Source organism: Doryrhamphus excisus, chromosome 15 (genome assembly GCF_030265055.1).
Source record: "Doryrhamphus excisus isolate RoL2022-K1 chromosome 15, RoL_Dexc_1.0, whole genome shotgun sequence".
Classification (NCBI taxonomy): Eukaryota; Metazoa; Chordata; class Actinopteri; order Syngnathiformes; family Syngnathidae; genus Doryrhamphus; species Doryrhamphus excisus.
The window spans coordinates 12,440,339-12,459,893 of NC_080480.1; the positions used below are offsets into that span (position 1 = coordinate 12,440,339).

General features: G+C 38.8%; 2 protein-coding genes across 8 annotated transcripts in view; one reads left to right on the forward strand and one right to left on the reverse strand.

The window, feature by feature from the left end:
* LOC131102701 (G-protein coupled receptor 183-like) overlaps positions 1-11,876 on the forward strand; it is a 71,943-nt gene extending 60,067 nt beyond the window's left edge. For 5 of the 6 annotated variants that reach the window (XM_058048175.1, XM_058048176.1, XM_058048174.1 and 2 more), the window contains 2 exons: positions 7,171-7,525; positions 10,244-11,876. In XM_058048175.1, the coding sequence (XP_057904158.1) occupies positions 7,453-7,525; positions 10,244-11,196 (1,026 nt within the window). In that variant the 5' untranslated portion in view covers positions 7,171-7,452 and the 3' untranslated portion in view covers positions 11,197-11,876. The remainder of the gene's footprint in view (positions 1-7,170; positions 7,526-10,243) is intronic. The other variant, XM_058048177.1, reaches the window with a different exon arrangement.
* Positions 11,877-12,143: 267 nt separating this feature from the next.
* On the reverse strand, positions 12,144-17,618 carry LOC131103730 (zinc-binding protein A33). 2 transcript variants are annotated; one of them, XM_058050220.1, is made up of 6 exons: positions 17,023-17,618; positions 15,468-15,563; positions 15,158-15,319; positions 13,378-13,400; positions 13,194-13,306; positions 12,144-13,117 (listed from the first exon to the last, which is right to left on the reverse strand). In XM_058050220.1, exons 1-6 carry the CDS (start codon positions 17,407-17,409, stop codon positions 12,579-12,581), a joined length of 1,320 nt encoding a protein of 439 aa, XP_057906203.1. In that variant the 5' UTR covers positions 17,410-17,618; the 3' UTR covers positions 12,144-12,578. The 2 variants fall into 2 exon arrangements, with proteins under 2 accessions (XP_057906203.1, XP_057906202.1); XM_058050219.1 differs by having other exon boundaries at positions 15,158-15,388; positions 17,023-17,616.
* Between the last annotated feature and the right edge of the window lie 1,937 nt (positions 17,619-19,555).

The following is a 19,555-nucleotide window of genomic DNA, read 5'->3' on the forward strand; positions in this document are numbered from 1 at the left end:
CCTAATTTTAACAATATTTAATTTTTAATAATGCTACACTACTAAAATATTCATTCATTCATTCATTTTCTACCGCTTTTTCCTCACGAGGGTACTACTAATATATATATTTTTAAAATATTTTGAAGTGTACTTTGACAAGAAATGATTATTTTTAAAGGTACAGACCTGCACTGTTTCACAGTGAAATTAATATTATCATTCATTCATCTTCTATTTGCTGGAGCCTATCCCAGCTGACTTCAGGCGAGAGGCGGGGTACACCCTGGACTGGTCGCCATGCAGCCAATCACAGGGGACATATAGACAAACAACCATTCACACTCACATTCATACCTATGGACAATTTGGAGTCGCCAATTAACCTAGCATGTTTTTGGAATGTGGGAGGAAACCGTAGAGTACATGCAAACTCCACACAGAGATGGGTGGAATTGAACTTGGGTCTCCTTGCTGTGAAGCCTGCGTGCTAACCACTCGAACACCGTGCAGCCACTATATATATATATATATATATATATATATATACAGTGTGTTATAAAAGTCAATTGCTGACACAAATAAATCAAAGAGATATTGTACAATACCAAAGTTGTTTATCCTTTTCAGCTTATTACTGCTCCAATGTTCCATTTGTGTGTGTGTGTGTGCCCTTGAGAGGCAGTGGTCACCAAACTTTATTTCATAAATAGTCAGTTGACTGACTGAACTTTGGTCATGCCTCATCTTTTCGCTCAACTCCACTGCAGCCCATCTGCACTCGAGGTCATTTTTCATTTTCCACAGCCAACCAATGGGTGTTTTAACGTGCCAGGGATCGTTCTCAACTGCAGACAAAAGCATGCTAGCCAACCGTAAATGTTTGCTCGATTTTGACTATATTTTCTCTAGGGACAATACAATAGGAAGTAAATATGGATATACTTTTAGAGTAGTCAGTGTACTGCTTGTATAGATGTACTATCCACTGGGTCTAGAGCGGCCAACACTAGTCAGGTACCATAACCAAACATCCATGCTAGGTTAATTGGCGACTACAAATTGTCCATAGGTATGAATGTGAGTGTGAATGGTTGTTTGTCTATATGTGCCCTGTGATTGGCTGGCCACCAGTCCAGGGTGTACCCTGCCTCTCGCCCGAAGACAGCTGGGATAGGCTCCAGCACCCCCGCGACCCTCGTGAGGATAAGCGGTAGAAAATGAATGAATGAATGAGGGCTTGTTTGCAAAAAAGCATTTTGTAGCTCTTCTTTAAATTATTTTTATTTTTATTTTTATTTTTATTTTTATTTTTATTTTTATTTTTATTTTTATTTTTATTTTTATTTTTATTTTTATTTTTATTTTTATTTTTATTTTTATTTTTATTTTTATTTTATTTTTATTTTTATTTTTATTTAAAAATTTCAAAATGTCACAATTTTAAAATAAAAAAAAATTGCCTGCTTTTAAGTGTCCAACAGAAGCTAACATAAACAGAAAGCTACAGAAACAGAAGCTAATTAGGCAGTAAAACACACCTGGGATAGGCTCCAGCGGAGATGTTTGGGCTCCTTATTCCATGTGGTGGAGATCATGCTCCGCTTCACATAGTGTCACACAACATGTTGGAACCGTAGCTCCCACAGTGTGCCGCCAGCAGTCATGCACCCCACTACCACTGTGCATGACTGTAGGCTGGGTAAGAAGGGCAAAATAAGGCACAATTATCTTGTCTTGTCTTCCATCTATAGTAGATATACTGTATCACTGACATATCTAAGGTATATTAATTGTATATTAATAATATTGACCCTGTTCAGAATCTACTAGTCTTGTAGTGAAATGTTTTTTTTTCCAAATGAATGGAATATACCAGTAAAGGCTTTCCCAGTATTGCAGTGTTTATTAACACTGGCAGTGGCATGAACCCTGCAGCAATCTATTTATTTTAAAAAGCACATTTTGCTGACACGAGGAATAAAATCTCTTCTTATAACCAGAGGATTGTTCTTGTCAGATGTAAGAATTAAAAAGTAAGAAATTGCCCTTTTTGACAGAATGCTGATGTAGTAAATCCTTTTGTCGTATTTTGTCAAAAACACACTTTTTGAACTTTGCTCATAAACAAAGTTGAACGACCTCAATGTGGCAGAAAAACACACAGGCAAGCTAAAACACTATGATCAGCACTCTGTCGTTTGTGTTACAAATTCAGGGATTTCTATTGCTAAAAGTTTTGAAATGTGTTTTTTTTCCCCTTTTTGACTCATTAGCTGTCTTGGTGGATGGTCTTGTTTGTTTGCTGAGTGTAAAAATTCCCCTGAGAGTTCAGTGTAAGGTGTCCTCCGCATGGCTGAGCTGCTTCAATTAAATGTTAATATAACACAAGCCAGACACAGGTCATTAATTCCCTCTTGGGAATGACTTTCTACGCTTGCCCTCCTTACATTTATGGACTCCTTTTTAATTGAAACCTTTGCAGCATCCTCTTAATAATCTCAATCAAGACCATAAAAGGAGAGATGATTTAATTCCAACAAGTTAAAAACCCCCCACAGGCAAAAAGCAAATGGAAAATGCATTAAGTATGGATGAAGCAAATTGCTTATACATAGGTGTAGGTGAGTTTGAGGGCATCCAACAGAGGGCGCCAATGAGCTGCATAGTTATTCATTAATTCATTTTCTACCGCTTATCCTCACAAGGGGGAGCTGGAGCCTATCCCAGCTGTCTTCAGCCGAGAGGTGGGGTACACCCCGGACTGGTCGCCAGCCAATCACAGGGCACATATAGACAAACAACCATTCACACTCACATTCATACCTATGGACAATTTGGAGTCGCCAATTAACCTAGCATGTTTTTGGAATGTGGGAGGAAACCGGAGTAACCGGAGAAAACCCACAGCACATGCACACTCCACACAGCTGTGAGGTCTGCGTGCTAACCACTTGTCCATCGCGCAACCCGCATAGTTTTTCAGACACACAAAAGTCATAAGATTACGAAATCTGGAGGATCATAAGGAGCATCATAACATGAAAGTGGCTTCTTTTGTAACTCCGCCACAGTGATGTCTAAGACTGCCAGTGACAGGCGTGAGTTGTGGCTGACAGCAGCTCCTGTGTGAATGTTCACTGTACGATTATGTCAATATATTAGGGAACACAAGTTTAAAAGTCATTATGGGCACAAGTGGGGCGTACCAACAGGCAAAACAGAGATTTAACTGGGGCACCGGCTTTTAGGGGGGCCCCCGAAATGAAAAACAATGGGCATTTACCATGCAATTATGAAATAACGACGAAGCAAACCCCCCTTTGGGGGAGGGCCCGGGCACCCCCGCACAGCCCTATCTGCCTTCAGCGCTGTCAATCAGCATGAACCATAAGGTTTGTTTATAGGCCACCAACTGGACCTCACTTTGAGAACCCCTAATCTCTTCTATTAGGGTTCTCTTAGTGTACATGTCAAAAATTGTGTGCAAAAAAAATGTTTCCGGTGTGCACACATGGGGTGGGGGACCTCATGAATTTCTTGCTTTGAGCCCCCAAGGACCCTTTCCCCACCTTTGATTATAGGGGTGCTATTTCATACCGAGGGCTCTATTGCTCAAAACCGTATTTACAATGTCAAACAGGTTTCTATGCTTTATAACAAAATATTCCATTTATGAATAAGGAATTTTACTTTGGACCAGTATGATAAACGAGTAAGTAATATATGTATATAAAGTCATTTGATCGTATTCATTAACATATGCTAATATATCTGTGCTGACGTCTTCCATGGAAGACATGCCAATGACTGGTGTGAGTTGTGGCTGACAGCAGCTCCTGTGTGAATGTTCACTGTGCCATTAGGCCGCTAGGTGTCACAAATGTTACTTTGATGAAGCAATAGCGGGTAAGTATGCTGTCAATACAGATATCATCAATGTTTTAATTATAAAATGCCACTTTATGATAATTTGTCCTGATTTGGAGCCCCACAGGGTGCTAACTCTCCTCCTGACCCAAATTCCAAATCATCAGCAGGCGAGGTGAGATAAGAGCTGATGTTTATACAAAGTCAACAGAAGGTAAAACCAGGTCTTGGTGGTGTACTCATGCTTGAAGTTAGACCAGGGGTGTCACTAGGTTCTGAGGACAGGGGGGGGCTTAGCCTCCTGGAGATTCACAGGATTAAATTTACACAAGTACACACAATATACTCTGCAACCATTCTGTCCAGTGGACAGTGATCAATTATATAGTAATCATTATTATATTATTAATTAGCCTATTATTATTACTATCATTATTCTTCTTCTGATTATTACTACTACTAGGAGGAGTAGTAGGCTGGTATTATTGTAGTACTGTATTGTAGTATTATTGGCTTGCTTATTATCCTGCTTTTGCCCTATTATATGAAGTTTGTAAGAGATTTTTTTTGGTAAAAAATAAAATAAAATAAATAAATCCAAAAAAAATTTAAAAATCTATCATTTTATTTAGGGGGGCTTATGAACATTTTAGGGGGACTGAAGCCCCCTAAATAGGCCTAATGACGCCACTGAGTTAGACGAAGTATTAGCCTGCTTATTGGCTAGCTTATTAGCCTGCTTTTGCCTATTATATGAAATTTGTCAGAGATTTTTTTTGTAAAAAAAAAATTAAATAAATACAAAAAAAAATTTAAACTCCATAAAAAAATATCATATTATTTAGGGGGACTTTAGAACATTTTAGGGGGGCTGAAGCCCCCCCTAAATAGGCCTAATGACGCCACTGAGTTAGACGGAGAATTAGCCTGCTTATTAGCCTGCTTATTAGCCTGCTTATTAGCCTGCTTATTAGCCTGCTTTTGCCCTATTATATGAAATTTGTCAGATTTTTTTTGTCAAAAAAATAAATAAATACATTTTTTTTTTAAATCTATAAAAAATATCAAATAAAAATAGGCCTAATGACGCCACTGAGTTAGACAGAGTGTAACCGATGCTACTCGTCACATGGTTCATGTTTTCTAGCTTCCTCTTAAAGATGACCAGCTCACGCAGTGTGTGGAATTATTCCAAGAAAGGTGACAGGTGTTTGTACTTGGGGAGGAGTGCCTGCCGGACACAGCATTAGGTACACCTGCACATTGTAATGACACCCTCGACGATACAATAATAACCATATTGTGACAGTGTCAACCAAAACTGAGCATTATTATCTTTGTGAAGTCTGCATTGGTGACACAGATCTTATATCGGATCTCATTAGACTGTTTTTGTGTGCCTTAAGTGGATTTTCAATTCAAGCGCTCCATGTGTCATCATGGGGGGGAGCACCATTCGGCAAGTGACTCCTAATGAGGGGGTGTTTGTTTGTTGGATGTCTGCCTGAAGACTCGCAGGCCTATAATTACGTGTTTCAGTGTATATTGAGTGTGACATAATGGCTGTAATGGGGTGCGGGTTAGCTAAGGGCCATGCAGTTAATAACCACCGCATCAACATCCCCTTTAATAGTGGAGCTCCTACTCCTCCCTCCGAAAAACATCCCATTCATCTACTGTAGTGCTGCTGTTAAAATGATATTATTGAATATTATTAGTGATATTATTTCATTTTATTGCTTTAAGCCAGTAATCAAAGTTTATTTCTGTATCTATTGGAACAAAGTTGATATAACAGCGATTACATTCTAATAAAGTAGCCCGAAACAGGAAGTGCACAATGAGGAAGTGGTTATGTGGAAAACATCTATCTTTAAAAATGCACAATTGGGTTATATAAGGCATGACTTGTTACTATTGTTCCAATTAAATGAATTGCCGCCCCATTGCTTCCTGTATTGCAGTGCACAGTACAGCATGATTGACACTGAACGTTTACTAAATGTTTATTATTGCTTTCTGATTGAAATCAATAAGAATAAAAGGAAATATACATCACTATAACCAACATATCCTTGAATGAATACAGCAAACTGAGCATTATTATTGTTATAAAAAAAAATTCAGCAAAATTCTCCATCATTATTCAACCTGTACTGCCCCCTAGCACCCACAAGCAGTATTACAGCAACTATATACAACAACAGTACATAACGTCTCTCATTTTGTTGTCTCATTCATCTGTTATTGTTCATTGAGCAAAATGGAGAGTACTACTTGCTTACAGCCACCAGGGGTGCTGTTGAGTCAACCTTGACTCTGCAGTTTCAAGTCTGAATAAGAACAAGTTAGTCTACAACAGGGGTGTCCAATGTGTGGCCCACAGTTTGTTTACACGTTGAAGAAATTACATTTTTTTTTTACATAAAAAATAGAGCAAAAATGCAAAATGTAAAGAAAATATCACAAAGCTGTGTCTTGAAATATATATTTCTATATATATATATATATATATATATATATATATGTAGATACACACTAGTGTGAAAAAGTGCTGCCACCCCCCTCTTTCCTGTTTTTTTCATGTTTGTCACACTTAAATATTTCAAGATTTTTTTGGTAGACATCAGAATCAGAACATCTGCATTTATCACCACAAGTCTTCCAGGTCCTGAATCAGCAAAACAGCAAAACAGCCCCAGACCATCACACTACCTCCACCATATTTTACTGTTGGTATGATGTTCTTTTTTCTGAAATGCGTTACTATTACACCAGTAATTGAACACACACCTTCCACAAAGTTTAACTTTTGTCGTGTCAGACCACATAGTATTTTCCAAAAAAGTTCTTGGTGATCATCAAGATGTTTTCTGGCAAAATTGAGACGAGCCTTAATGTTATTTTTGGTCTTCAAACTCTGCCATGTAGGATGTTTTTGCTCAGTGTCTTTCTTATGATGGAGTCATGAACACTGACCTTAACTGAGGCAATTGAGGTCTTAGAATGTTGTTGTGGGGTCTTTTGTGACCTCTTGGATGAATCATTGCTGCGTTTTTGGGGGCATTTTGGTTGGCCAAAATGGCCACTCTTGGGAAGGTTCACCACTGTTTTCGCCATTTGTGGACAATGGCTCTCACTGTGTTTTGCTGGAGTCCCAAAGCTTTAGAAGCCTTATACTAACCTTTTCCAGACTGATAGAGCTCGATTCATTTATGTTTTAACAGGGGGGTAATCACTTTTTTACATTTTCTGTTCTTTTTTGGCTTTTGACTCCCCTACAATATTTGATTGATAAACATTCCCCTTGCTCAATTTCAGAGGCGTCAAGAAAACAAGTGTAACATCACCCCGGTCCCATGATGCTCTCTGGTACCTGCCTGGATATCCAAGAGAAGACCAACGTATTTCATAAGAAGCCTATAAGAGAGTGCATTACTAAGTTGGAGGCGGAAAAGTGAGTAACAATAACAAAAGAGAATATGGAATATGTAAATGATATGAGTACACTTGCTAGTAATTGATAAATAAGTCAAGTAACAGGTTTAGACCGGACCGTGTTCCCACAAGAGGATGATCCGCCCCTACTGGTCACCTTTATAAATGGAAGCCCCACTCACGGAAGCATTTTTGCCGTGCGCAACGCTGCGAAGAAACATTATACGTTTTCATCCAGGTGAGTAAATAACAAATATATTAAACTCTCTTGATTTTTCTTATATATATATTTTTTAGTGTTGAATTAATGAATCGTAATATTTTGTGAAGTTCAGCCTATAAAAGATTTTACCAGCCAGACAAGATGAGATTGGATTATTATTATAATAATAATAATAGTGTAATAATAGATTTTATATATTGGCTTCAATATGTCTTAATTAAATTTGAAAAATTAAAATGCATATATTTGACTTTTTTTATTAATAAAAATGTACTTGAATTATTTAAATACATTTTTATACTATGTACAAATATTGAAAAATGATTAAATATCATATTTTACATTTAGGGTACACAAACCTAACCTTTTTTTTAAAATAAAAAATAAAATAAATAAAATCAAATTTATAAAAATATATACTATACTTAAAACATAAAAAATATTTTAAATATCTTAAAAGGCATTAATGACAAAATATATTTAGTTGGTAAATAACAATATGAATAGTAATAATCATATTTAAAATGTATTGCAATGGAAAATTACATCAAATATATTTTAGTATTATTTAAAAAAACAAACCGCAAGTAAAAAAATATATATATAATTATATTTTGAAATGTCTTGCGAAAGCAAATAATTTCACTTTTGTTGAGACAGCTAATAAAAATTATGAAAAAAAACAAACACCAGTAATAATTAATGAAATATTACACACACAAACCATAGAGACAGCCAGCTTAGAACAACTTTATTTAAAAATATAAAGTAAAACACAAAGTACAAATAGAATTGTATTTCACAGAAAAATGAATCAAATAATTTTAACGACATTCTGCGAAATTGAATTTTCTACCCTAAACCTGACCAAAACACAATGGATTACATATGGCGTCTCCAGGGAGGAGCGTCTTTTCCAGCGAGCTCCTGTCAGTGTGATTAGTCCCACGGGAGGAGACTGAAGCCTGAGGTGTTTGAGTGGTCTCCGCACACAAATAATCCAGATACCTTCACGTTTAAAGCAGAGTAGTCGCCTCCTTGGTGGCAGCACAAGGAACAATACCTGCCTGGGGCTCCTGAGGTCTACCTGGTGGAGGGCTCCTATTGCTGCACGAGGAGATGCTCACATTTGAAGAAAACTAAAAAAAAAAGAACATGCGTCCATTACACTTCTAAAGCTGACCATTTAAATTTGTGGCTGGTGGACTTTATAGTCATCTCTACGTGGGTGGAGCTTCCAGCTGGAGTCCCCCGAGGTGATTGAGATGTCCCTGAATGCAGCATCCGGGCTCCCTGAGGAGGGTCCACACAGTCACAATAACAAGATAACAGCCTGAGGGGAAGCCCTGATGGTGTTTAGAAACATGTTTACCCCCTCCCATGGCTGCCTGTCTTCACTTCACAGACACAGACCAGAAATAGGCATTGTAATCAACAGCAGCTTAATTAAAATCACGAAAAAAACAAACTTTTGCTTAAAAAAAGTATATTTTTCTACATAGATAATCTAAGTAAATATTACAAGTGTCATTCTCAAGTAAATTATACATCATTCTTAAGTAAGATCTACTTCCTTTTTTTTTTTAACGTTGTTGCTGTGCAGGAACAGTATTATACTCCACAGCCTCCACTTTGCTGCATCTGCCCGTTCTCTTGCTGCCCTCAGTCTCCTCTTGGATAAAATGTAGAAATTGGAGTCATTCATAATAAGCAAGTTTGACACTGGCTATCTACAGTATATCTTATTTATATTGATGCTCCCCCCCCCCCACACACACACACACACTTACCATCTGCCGTCCTAGGTGACAAAGTGGTACTGCAAAGTCTAGCTCAGGACAAGAAAAACATTATTTTTTACTTTATATTATAAATATATAAAAATAGAATAAATGGAAAATAATATACAGAACACAAATATTTATAATATTTTAATTGGTAATATTATGAGGGAAAAAAGTTGGAATTTTTGGAAAATTAGCTTGTAGAAAAACTCATAATAGAGAACAAAATTTACAAGAAAGTTTAAATATAATAATAAATAATAATAACAGCAATAATGGAAAAAAGTGCAATAATTGCATAAGAATAAAGTAAAAATGTCAAGAGAAATAAGTTTTATTCTAACAAGAAAAAAGTTGCAATTTTATGAGAATAAAATCTAAATATTTTGAGGAAAGATTTGTCATTTTACTAGCTTATAAAATTCATTTTTTTTTAAAGGTGACCTATTATGCTCATTTTTCAGCCATTTGTATTGAGTTATGGACTCATATAGACATGATAACCAGCACAGAAAGCTTTCTAGTTCTTCTGGAATCTGCACCTATTCAGCTGTATTTTTTGGATCTTGTGCTTCCCATGAAAAGAGTCTGTTTTAATGTACGTCCCCCATTTTTCAATATTTAGCCCTAAGTGGGGGGGGAAAGTTTAGACACCCCTGCGCTAGCTTGTTTGCTAGCTTGTTTTGGGTAGAGTCAAATTGTGTTTTTCTTTAATAGTTACCAGGATATCTTTGCACAGAAATCTGACTAAAACTAACTGTACTCAACAAAAATACTTTTGTTTTGGTGTTAATTAATGTAATTAGTGTAAATTTAGAAATGCTAATTTCACTCCATTGCATTCAACATGCTTCATGGGGCACTGGCATTCCTGCCCCTAATGTAGACTTGTACTGAGTGAATGATTGGCCCATCTTCACTATTATTATTGTTACTCCTGTCCAATCAGAGTCCACAATAATGGACACCAACGCGTCCTGGCCAACGGTCCCAACCCCAGCCAACGTCACCGCCTTCAACAACGCCACGGTCAAACCCTTCAGCGTCTTTGATGGCTGCGAATCCCTTGTGGAGGGAATCTTGTTCGATCTCACCCTCCAGACCATCAACGTCGTGGTGGGGATCCCGGCCAACATCCTCGTCATCGCCATCCTCATCCGCAACCGCAAAGAACCGTCCACCTCGGACATCTACCTGGGTTCCCTGGCCTTCATGGATGCCTATTTTGGCTCCATGACCCCAGTCATCTTCCTCAATCTTTACCACTGGCAGAGCAAGGAGGTGTGGTCTGCACTCAAGTTCTCCTACGGCGTCAAGGACACCAGCGGGCCCTTGTTCCTCTCCTGCATCTGCTTGGATCGCTTCATCGCCGTTCTCTTCCCGCTCGCGTTCGGCCAACTCAAACACATCAAGTATCGGTTAAGTCTCTCCTTGTTGGTGTTCTGCCTCACCTTCGCCTATTCCGCTGCCAAGATGATAGGCGGCTTGCCTAACTTTGAGAAGGTCTTCACCGGGGAGATCCTGGCCACCTTCACTTGGATGGTAGTGTGCAACGCGTGCATCCTGTGGACGCTGAAGAAATCCAGCGGTGCGGGGAAAGACGACATGCACCCCATGAAGAGGAAGGCCTTCAAAACCGTGCTCGCCATCCTTTGTATTATCGTGTTCACCTACCTGCTGCCTGTTGTCCTCTTCCCCTTTGAGGACTACTACGCGCCCGACGTCTTCCGCTGCTACGTGCAACCTGTGGGATTCGCCTTCCTCAACATCAGCAGCACCATTCAACCCCTCGTTTACCTGTCTCGCCTGGACAAGGTGCCCTTCCTGCCGATGAGCTGCATTAAAAAATGGTGTCGCTTTTTCCTTACGGAGAAGGACAAAAAACAACGTGGACAAAACTAATCAACATAGAACTGCAGTGTAGTTATTTGCAGTATGGCTAAAAATACTTTAACCTCAGAGACTGTTTGACACGCCTCTATAAAGTCAACACTTTGGCGCCTCCATGTGTTCGCTAGGTGCAATTACCCTGCCTAGACATACACTGTAAACCTGAAAAAGTTAGCAGAACTAAAAAAAAAAAAGTGAGGCAATCAGTTGCCACATTTTTTTTAGTTCATAAACTCAAACATTTGAGTATATCAGAGATTTAATATTTGGAGTTGATATTAGATATACTTTTTAAATTTTGGGATGAAGAGAGAAATAGCTTTCTTTCTTGCATTCTCTCTGCCATGCATTCTCCATTCTTTCATTTTCATTCTCATTTCAATTATTTCCATAGGAAAAAGATGCATGTGTAATGTGCATGTGTAACCTACACAGTACAAATATATCTGCAAATCATTTAAGTAGGTTACACAAATCTGCAAAAAGTTCATATTAATCAAAATTAATTAGATTAATGTTCATGTTAAAGGTTAAATAACTGTTAATAGTTATCCTCCCTATCCGTGTGGAAGTGGTAGGTTTTTGGCTATTTAAGTTTAAAGGAAATAACTTGAAGGCTACCGTTTATGTCGCTAGCTCTCTAGTTTGCGAGTTAGCATGTGTCTCAAGACCCTGCAGTTGCGCAATATGTTGTAAATAAAAAGAGTATAAATGTGACTATAGTCGTGTTTTGTCATGTCTACAGGGCTCTAATAATGCTTTGTTCATTTTAATCTGAAAAAAATAATTTGTCTACCCACCAACTATATGTGGTTTATTATTTGCTGTTTTATTATTATTATATTTATTTATTACTGATTGATTGATTTTCTTTATTCTTGATTTGTTTATTTATTTTTCATCTTATTTTGTGTAGAAAAATAAAAAGATATTTGAGAACAGTGGAATGTTTTATCAGAGCTTTTATTGTAGAAAATTGGAACCAAAGCAAAGTTTATTCATTTTTCTGTTTTTAATAAATGCGTTTTTTTTTTTTTTTTTTGGGAAAACCTGATACGGCCCAGTCTCACCCAGACCCGAGCTCCAGTGGCCCCCAAGTAAATTGAGTTTGAGACCCCTGGTTAAGAGCAAAGAGCAAAGATTGAGATGAATGGTATGCAGCCATATACATTTGACTGTCATACATTTTGTTTTAAGTTGTATTGTCATTGACTAATATTTGAATTTGTTTAATGATCTGAAACATTAAAGTGTGACAGACATGCCAAAAAAATAAGGTACATGTAATATATATTCCCATCTTTCAAAAGCAGCAGAAAACAAAAAATAAAGTGCAACAAAATGTAATCTTTGAGAGAAAAATCAACAAAAAATAACACTCTATTAATGGAAGCTTATTGACGCAGCATTGCTACAAGGACCCTCTCCGGCATGATCCTCAATGGCTGACTGCTCTGCGTGTAAAAGTAAGGCAGTAGTGTTTCCTGGAAGTTGTGCGTGTACGTGTAAATGAGAGCATCCGCGTCGGCGTCAAAAAATGAAACAATCCCTTTGTCATAATCCACGTGCACTTTGACTCGCTCCAGCGTACTTGACACCTCCACGATGGTAGGGGGCGATGTCATTGCCTTGATCTGGCCGTCCCGGAAACACAACGTCCAGAAGCCGTTCTCGGGCCGAGCATTGACTTCCGAATTCCTGGGTATGGAAGACGAGGCCACGCCCAGCAGCCAGTCTTGATTACTTCCTGTTTCCACCACCCAATGGTGGCTTCCTGAGCCCAGCGAGGTCATGCCCACCACCTCGGCGCTCATGTGGAAGCGCTCCGGGTTGTCGGGGCAGCTGTTCATCTCGTCCTTATAGTGGAGGGAAGTCAGATTGTCTGACAGGATGAGGCAAGGGTGTGCTGTGTTTGGGTCCAAGGTCACAGGGCCTGTGAAAGACAGGAAATTCGTATTTTTTGAAGTATTTTGGAGTATTTTTTTATTTTGTTTGCACGGACAACTTACTGTAATCAATATGTTGCAGCATTTTCTCCCAGACTTTGTACTTGAGGTTGGAAAGGTGGTTGGTGACGTCGATGAGGACGCCACACATGTTGTCTGAGCTGGATGTTGTGTTTCTGTGGTGACAGAGTACATTTTACAGCGACACCACGTCATAGGTGGAAAGTAGAGCGTTCTGTCCACTTACCTGTCCTCGTTATCTTTAAAATTCTGTCAAACAGGAAAAAAATGCATGAGTAACAGATGTGCTTGTTAGGGTTACATTTTATGCAAAGTGTACTTTTTCATGATGGGTCTCACTGTACCATAAGGTACACAAAATTACACTGGTTATTGAGGAAATAATGACCAAGGCCCATTTAGAGTAGTTACTGAGGAACTATTGATGTAACGAGTAGTTACTGAGGAACTATTGATGTAACGAGTAGTTACTGAGGAAATAAGGCACAAATGTACAGTAGTTACTGAGGAACTAATAAATAAGGCACATAAAATTTAGAGTACTTACTGAGGAACTCTCAACGTAATTAGTAGTCACAGAGGAAATAAGGCACAAAATTACAGTAGTTATTGAGGAAATAATGACCAAGGCACATTTAGAGTAGTTACTGAGGAAATAAGGCACAAATTGCAGTATTTACTGAGGAAGTAATGACCAAGGCACATACATTTAGAGTAGTTACTGAGGAACTAGTGATGTCATGAGTTGTTACTGAAGAAATAAGGCACAAAAGTACAGTAGTTACTGAGGAACTAGTGATGTAATGAGTAGTTCCTGAGGAAATAAGGCACACATGACAGTAGTTACTGGGGAAGTAATGACCCAGGCACATACATTTAGAGTAGTTACTGAGGAACTATTGACGCAACGAGTAGTTACTGAGGAAATAAGGCACAAAATTGCAGTAATTACTGGGGAACGAATGACTAAGGCACATACATTTAGAGTAGTTACTGAGGAACTAGTGATGTAATGACTAGTTACTGAGGAAATAAGCCACAAAATTCCAGTAGTTACTGAGGAACTAATGACTAAGGCACATACATTTAGAGTAGTTACTGAGGAACTAGTGATGTCATGAGTTGTTACTGAAGAAATAAGGCACAAAAGTACAGTAGTTACTGAGGAACTAGTGATGTAATGAGTAGTTCCTGAGGAAATAAGGCACAAATGACAGTAGTTACTGGGGAAGTAATGACCCAGGCACATACATTTAGAGTAGTTACTGAGAAACTATTGACGTAATGAGTAGTTACTGAGGAAATAAGGCACAAAAGTACAGTAGTTACTGAGGAACTAATGACTAAGGCACATACATTTAGAGTAGTTACTGAGGAACGAGTGATGTAATGAGTTGTTACTGAAGAAAAATAAGGCACAAAATTACAGTAGTTACTGAGGAACTAATGACTAAGGCACATACATTTAGAGTAGTTACTGAGGAACTAGTGATGTAATGACTAGTTACTGAGGAAATAAGCCACAAAATTACAGTAGTTATTGAGGAACTAATGGCTAAGGCACATACATTTAGAGTAGTTACTGAGGAACTAGTGATGTAATGAGTTGTTACTGAGGAAATAAGTCACAAAAGTACAGTAGTTACTGAGGAACTAATGACTAAGGCACATAAATTTAGAGTAGTTACTGAGGAAATAAAGCACAAAAGTATAGTAGTTACCGAGGAACTAATGACTAAGGCACATACATTTAGAGTAGTTACTGAGGAACTAGTGATGTAATGAATTGTTACTGAGGAAATAAGTCACAAAAGTACAGTAGTTACCGAGGAACTAATGACTTAGGCACATAAATTTAGAGTAGTTACTGAGGAAATCTTGACTAAATGAGTAGTTACTAGGGAAATAAGGCACAAAATGATAGTAGTTACTGAGGAAGTAATGACTAAGGCACAGTTAGAGGAACTATTGACGTAATAGTAGTACTGAGGAAAGGACTATGCCACCTTGAGCAGGACTATGCCCTCTTCCATCAGCTGCTCCCGTAAGACGGCGATGGTGTCGGTGAGGGACAGGACCTCAGCAGATATCTCCTTCATCTTATCGTTCATTCCTGCAATCTTCTCCTCTTCCTCCCTCTTCACAGCCGCTAGCCTGGCCTCCTCCTCCTGGCGAAGGGTTTGATGGAGCTGCTCAAACTGACACCTGATCATTTGTTGTGTTTCCAGCGCCTGATCCTGGATCAGAACCATCACTGGAGTGGGTCAGTTGGTCCTATTTACGTCTGCTTTTTTCAGGCCAATGAGAGCAGCTTACCTTGATGTGCTTGAAAATGTCCACAGAGGTCTTGTGTATTTTCTTCAAGTTGTCCACTTTGTCTTGCAGACTCTTGAGGGATGCGTTGAGTTTCTCCTGAAAGTTAGCATAGCATGTGCCTCAGTGTTTTGACAGTGAGAGGCATGACAATGGGTAGACTTACTTGAAGGACGGCATTCTACCTGTAGGTGTTTGCTACACGTAAAAACAGGGCTGGTTAACTGCTAACCATTGGGGATAGGTTTAGTCATCAATGGCTTAAAGAGGACCTACTATGACGATCATGTTTCGGCCTTTTGTATTGAGTTGTGGACTCCTATAGAGCAGCTACACACAATAACCAGCACAGAAAGCTTTCTAGGTCTAACAGAATCTGCACCTATTCCAGCTGTATTTCTCTGATTTTGTGCTTCCCATGAAAACGGTCCGTTTTCAGTTTATTCCACTCATGGGTCACATCAATAAGAATTTGTTGAAGCAAAATGGAGCGCATTACGTCATTGCAACCAGTAGAGGCGCTGTTGATTATTTGATCTCAACTAGTTAGCAATCAAAAAAAAGTGGACACCTTTTGTGGATTATTTTTTTGGTTGTTTTTTTTATTACAGCAAATGAACACTGTTACAGACTTGGGCTGGCCCTTCAAGAAGATTTGCATTGTGGGAAGTTGAATCTCACTTTGTCTTCTGCCTCCTGATTGGACCATTGTAAATCAGTCTCCTTCATGCTGAACTGCCGATGGCCTGTCTGCTAACTTGCTAGCTTGCAGTCGAAATAGGTGTATCCCAATGACAGCATTGTTAGCTAGCTCATATTAACTTATTTTCTTATGCGTTCATGTTTCACATAAGGGCGGCACGGCGGTCGAGTGGTTAGCGCGCAGACCCTCACAGCTAGGAGTCTAGGGTTCAATCCCACCCTCGGCTATCTCTGTGTGGATTTTGCATGTTCTCCCTGTGCATGCGTGGGTTTTCTCCGGGTACTCCGGTTTCTTCCCACATTCCAAAAACATGCTAGGTTAATTGACGACTCCAAATTGTCCATAGGTATGAATGTGAGTGTGAATGGTTGTTTGTCTACATGTGTCCTGTGATTGGCTGGCGACCAGTCCAGGGTGTACCAAGCCTCTCGCCTGAAGACAGCTGGGATAGGCTCCAGCACCCCCCGCGACCCTCGTGAGGATAAGCGGTAGAAAATGAATTAATGTTTCACAAAATTTCCAAAGTTCCCCTTTAAAGACTTGATCCAACCTCTGACTAATATACAAAAATGTGGCACTCCAGGATTATTATCCGTATTTTTTTCAGTTTTTGCCTCTTGTCTCACAATGGTGTCCCGTATGTGTGTCCCCCTGACCCAAAAACACTACAGACCATTTTTGTAGTTTAGCCACAGTAGAAGAGGCCCTCCAACTCCAGAATCCAAACTAGTACCATCCCATCATTCTTTGTATTTGTGTGTGCTTCACATTTATAATTGTTATGATAAATAATGACTTTGTTACTATTATATACACACACAGCCAATTGCAGAAACACTAATAAATTATCTTTACCTTGCAGTCCAGCACTGCTTCCTCTACAGGTGAGCACTGATGGGTCTTGTGTGCTTTGGAGCACTGACACACCACACAGATGGGCTCCTTGTCCACCAGACAGAAGAGCTTATACTTCTCCTTGTGCAGATGACACATCATCATCTCCTCCACAGCTTCCATGTCCCTCCTGGCCTGCACCGCCTCACAGATGTTCCTGAGGGCCAAGTTGGGGAAATGGCTGAACTTGGAGGCCTTCTTACGACACACGGGACACTCTCGCAGCCTGGCATCCCAGCAGCGCTCTTGGCATCTTCGACAGAAGCTGTGGCTGCACGACAGCACCACCGGGTCCTCGAAGAGGTCATGGCAGATGGGGCATGTAAGATCCTCCTCTGGTACTGACATGATGAAGTTTAAAGACGAGCAGCTACACTTTAGAAAGAGTCCGTAACGTCCTCACACGCGTCTCTGTCATAGCAAACTCTTTGACTTGTTAGGGCGTAGCTAAGGCAGCGGCGAGATAACAATGCAAAAATGTTGAACCAGGAAATTGAGCCCCATTGGCTACTCCCCGGCTGGTTACTTGGTGCAAGTGTGGAATGCGATCATGCAGGATGTCAACGCTTCATGCATTTTGTTGTTGTTTTCAGCAGCACCATGCCGAATGACTGACTATCAAAGCGTGTTAATCCATTACAGATAAGTGACTGTGTGATCATTTCTTTAAAAAAAAACTTGTTGCAAAACATTTTCCTTTAGTTGAAATTGCTGGTTTTCACTTGTATGAGCTTTCAGACTGGATAAACCAGCTTTTCCTTTGCTTTTTGGGTTTTTTTTTTTACCAGACTAGCTGCTGCTGCATTGGAAGCACACTTGGTAAGTTTTAATTGTACATGTCCCTTATATTGGCTGCACGGTGGTCGTGTGGTTAGCGCGAAGACCTCACAGCTAGAAAACTCGGATTCAATTCCACCTTCGGCCATCTCGGCACACAAACACATGCAGTCAGGTTGAACTGTCCACGATGAAGAATAGCTTTGTAAAATGAAATAAACAATATATATAACTTGGAATAATGAAATGCTGTTTGTGTCTGAAATAACCCAAGAAATGCTACAAAAACATTGGCAGTGTGCCTTTCTTGTTGCTAGGAAGAATATTACTAGGATGCCTGTTATTTGGAATGGCTGAATCTAATGGTAGTTATGGTGACGCTGATTTCAAACATGTACTTACACAGTTCAACATGTATGGAAAAGCGTAGAAAGAAGTAGAACCACAGTGTCATTTATTCTGAATTATTTTAATAATATATGTAATTTGTTAATGTGTTTTGATTTTTATTATTTTATTTTATTATTTTATTATTTTATTATTTTATTATTTTATTATTTTATTATTTTATTATTTTATTATTTTATTATTTTATTATTTTATTATTTTTATTATTTTATTATTTTATTATTTTATTATTTTATTATTTTATTATTTTATTATTTTATTATTTTATTATTTTATTAAACATGGTATTATTATCATCTATTAAATATTTATTAGAGATACCTGGTATTGGCTTTCTTACATGTTCTCCCCGTGCATGCATGGGTTTTCTCCGGGTACTCCGGTTTCCTCCCACATTCCAAAAACATGCTAGGTTAATTGGTGACTCCAAATTGTCCATAGGTATGAATGTGAGTGTGAATGGTTGTTTGTCTATATGTGCCCTGTGATTGGCTGGCAACCAGTCCAGGGTGTACCCCGCCTCTCGCCCGAAGACAGCTGGGATAGGCTCCAGCACCCCTGCGAGCCTTGTGAGGATAAGAAAATGAATAAATGAATGAATTGAAAAAGTTGAGAAGAAAGAAATATGAGGCTAACTGGTTAGCTTGCTAGCTCGATTAGCTTGAGTCAACAAGGGTGTTATTGTGTTACAATAGGGGTGTTATTTAATGTCTCCAGGGCTCTAATAATGTTAACGTATTTAGAAAGACATAAACAGATATGAAAATATTCTTTATTTACATTGAACCAATTCATTTAACACGGTCGGTCAGGCCTGGAGCCAATTAACTGCCAAAAACGAGGGGCGACTGTATGTAAAAAGTGGACAGTAAGTGCAAGTCTTACACACACCGGTGTGGACAAACTCAACCTATTAGGGACACAGTAAAAGGACTTGTCTAAATTAGATCTTCAAGGCTAGATTTTGGTTAATTTTACATTTCTGATACAGTACTGTGAGACAACAGTACAGTAGAATTACTACACTGCCCCCTAGTGGCTGTGCTCTGCTATTATCATGATAATAACGATTTCTTCAGGTTGTCCATTATTCAGAGATGCATTTCTCATAAAAGTTAGCAAAGCATATGCCTCATTGTTTTGACAGCTGACAGCAGACTTGAAGGACAACATTTTACCTGTAGGTGTTTGCTGCAGGTAAAAACAAGACTGCATTAATACTGCTAATGAGTTCATCGTAAACAACAGTATGGCGAGTTTCACCCTGACAGCCGACATTTTAAAGCACATATCACTGCTGGATACTGAC

Bases quoted from the DNA above. Each gene is read 5' to 3' on its own strand.
- LOC131103730 (XM_058050219.1), bottom strand. From the start codon at position 17,409: ATGTCAGTACCAGAGGAGGATCTTACATGCCCCATCTGCCATGACCTC. The intron at 15,564-17,022 runs GTAAAGATAATT...GCTAACTTTCAG, and splicing joins AAGCAGTGCTGGACTGCAAG to GAGAAACTCAACGCATCCCT. The intron at 13,401-15,157 runs GTGGCATAGTCC...CCTGTTTGACAG, and splicing joins AGGGCATAGTCCTGCTCAAG to AATTTTAAAGATAACGAGGA.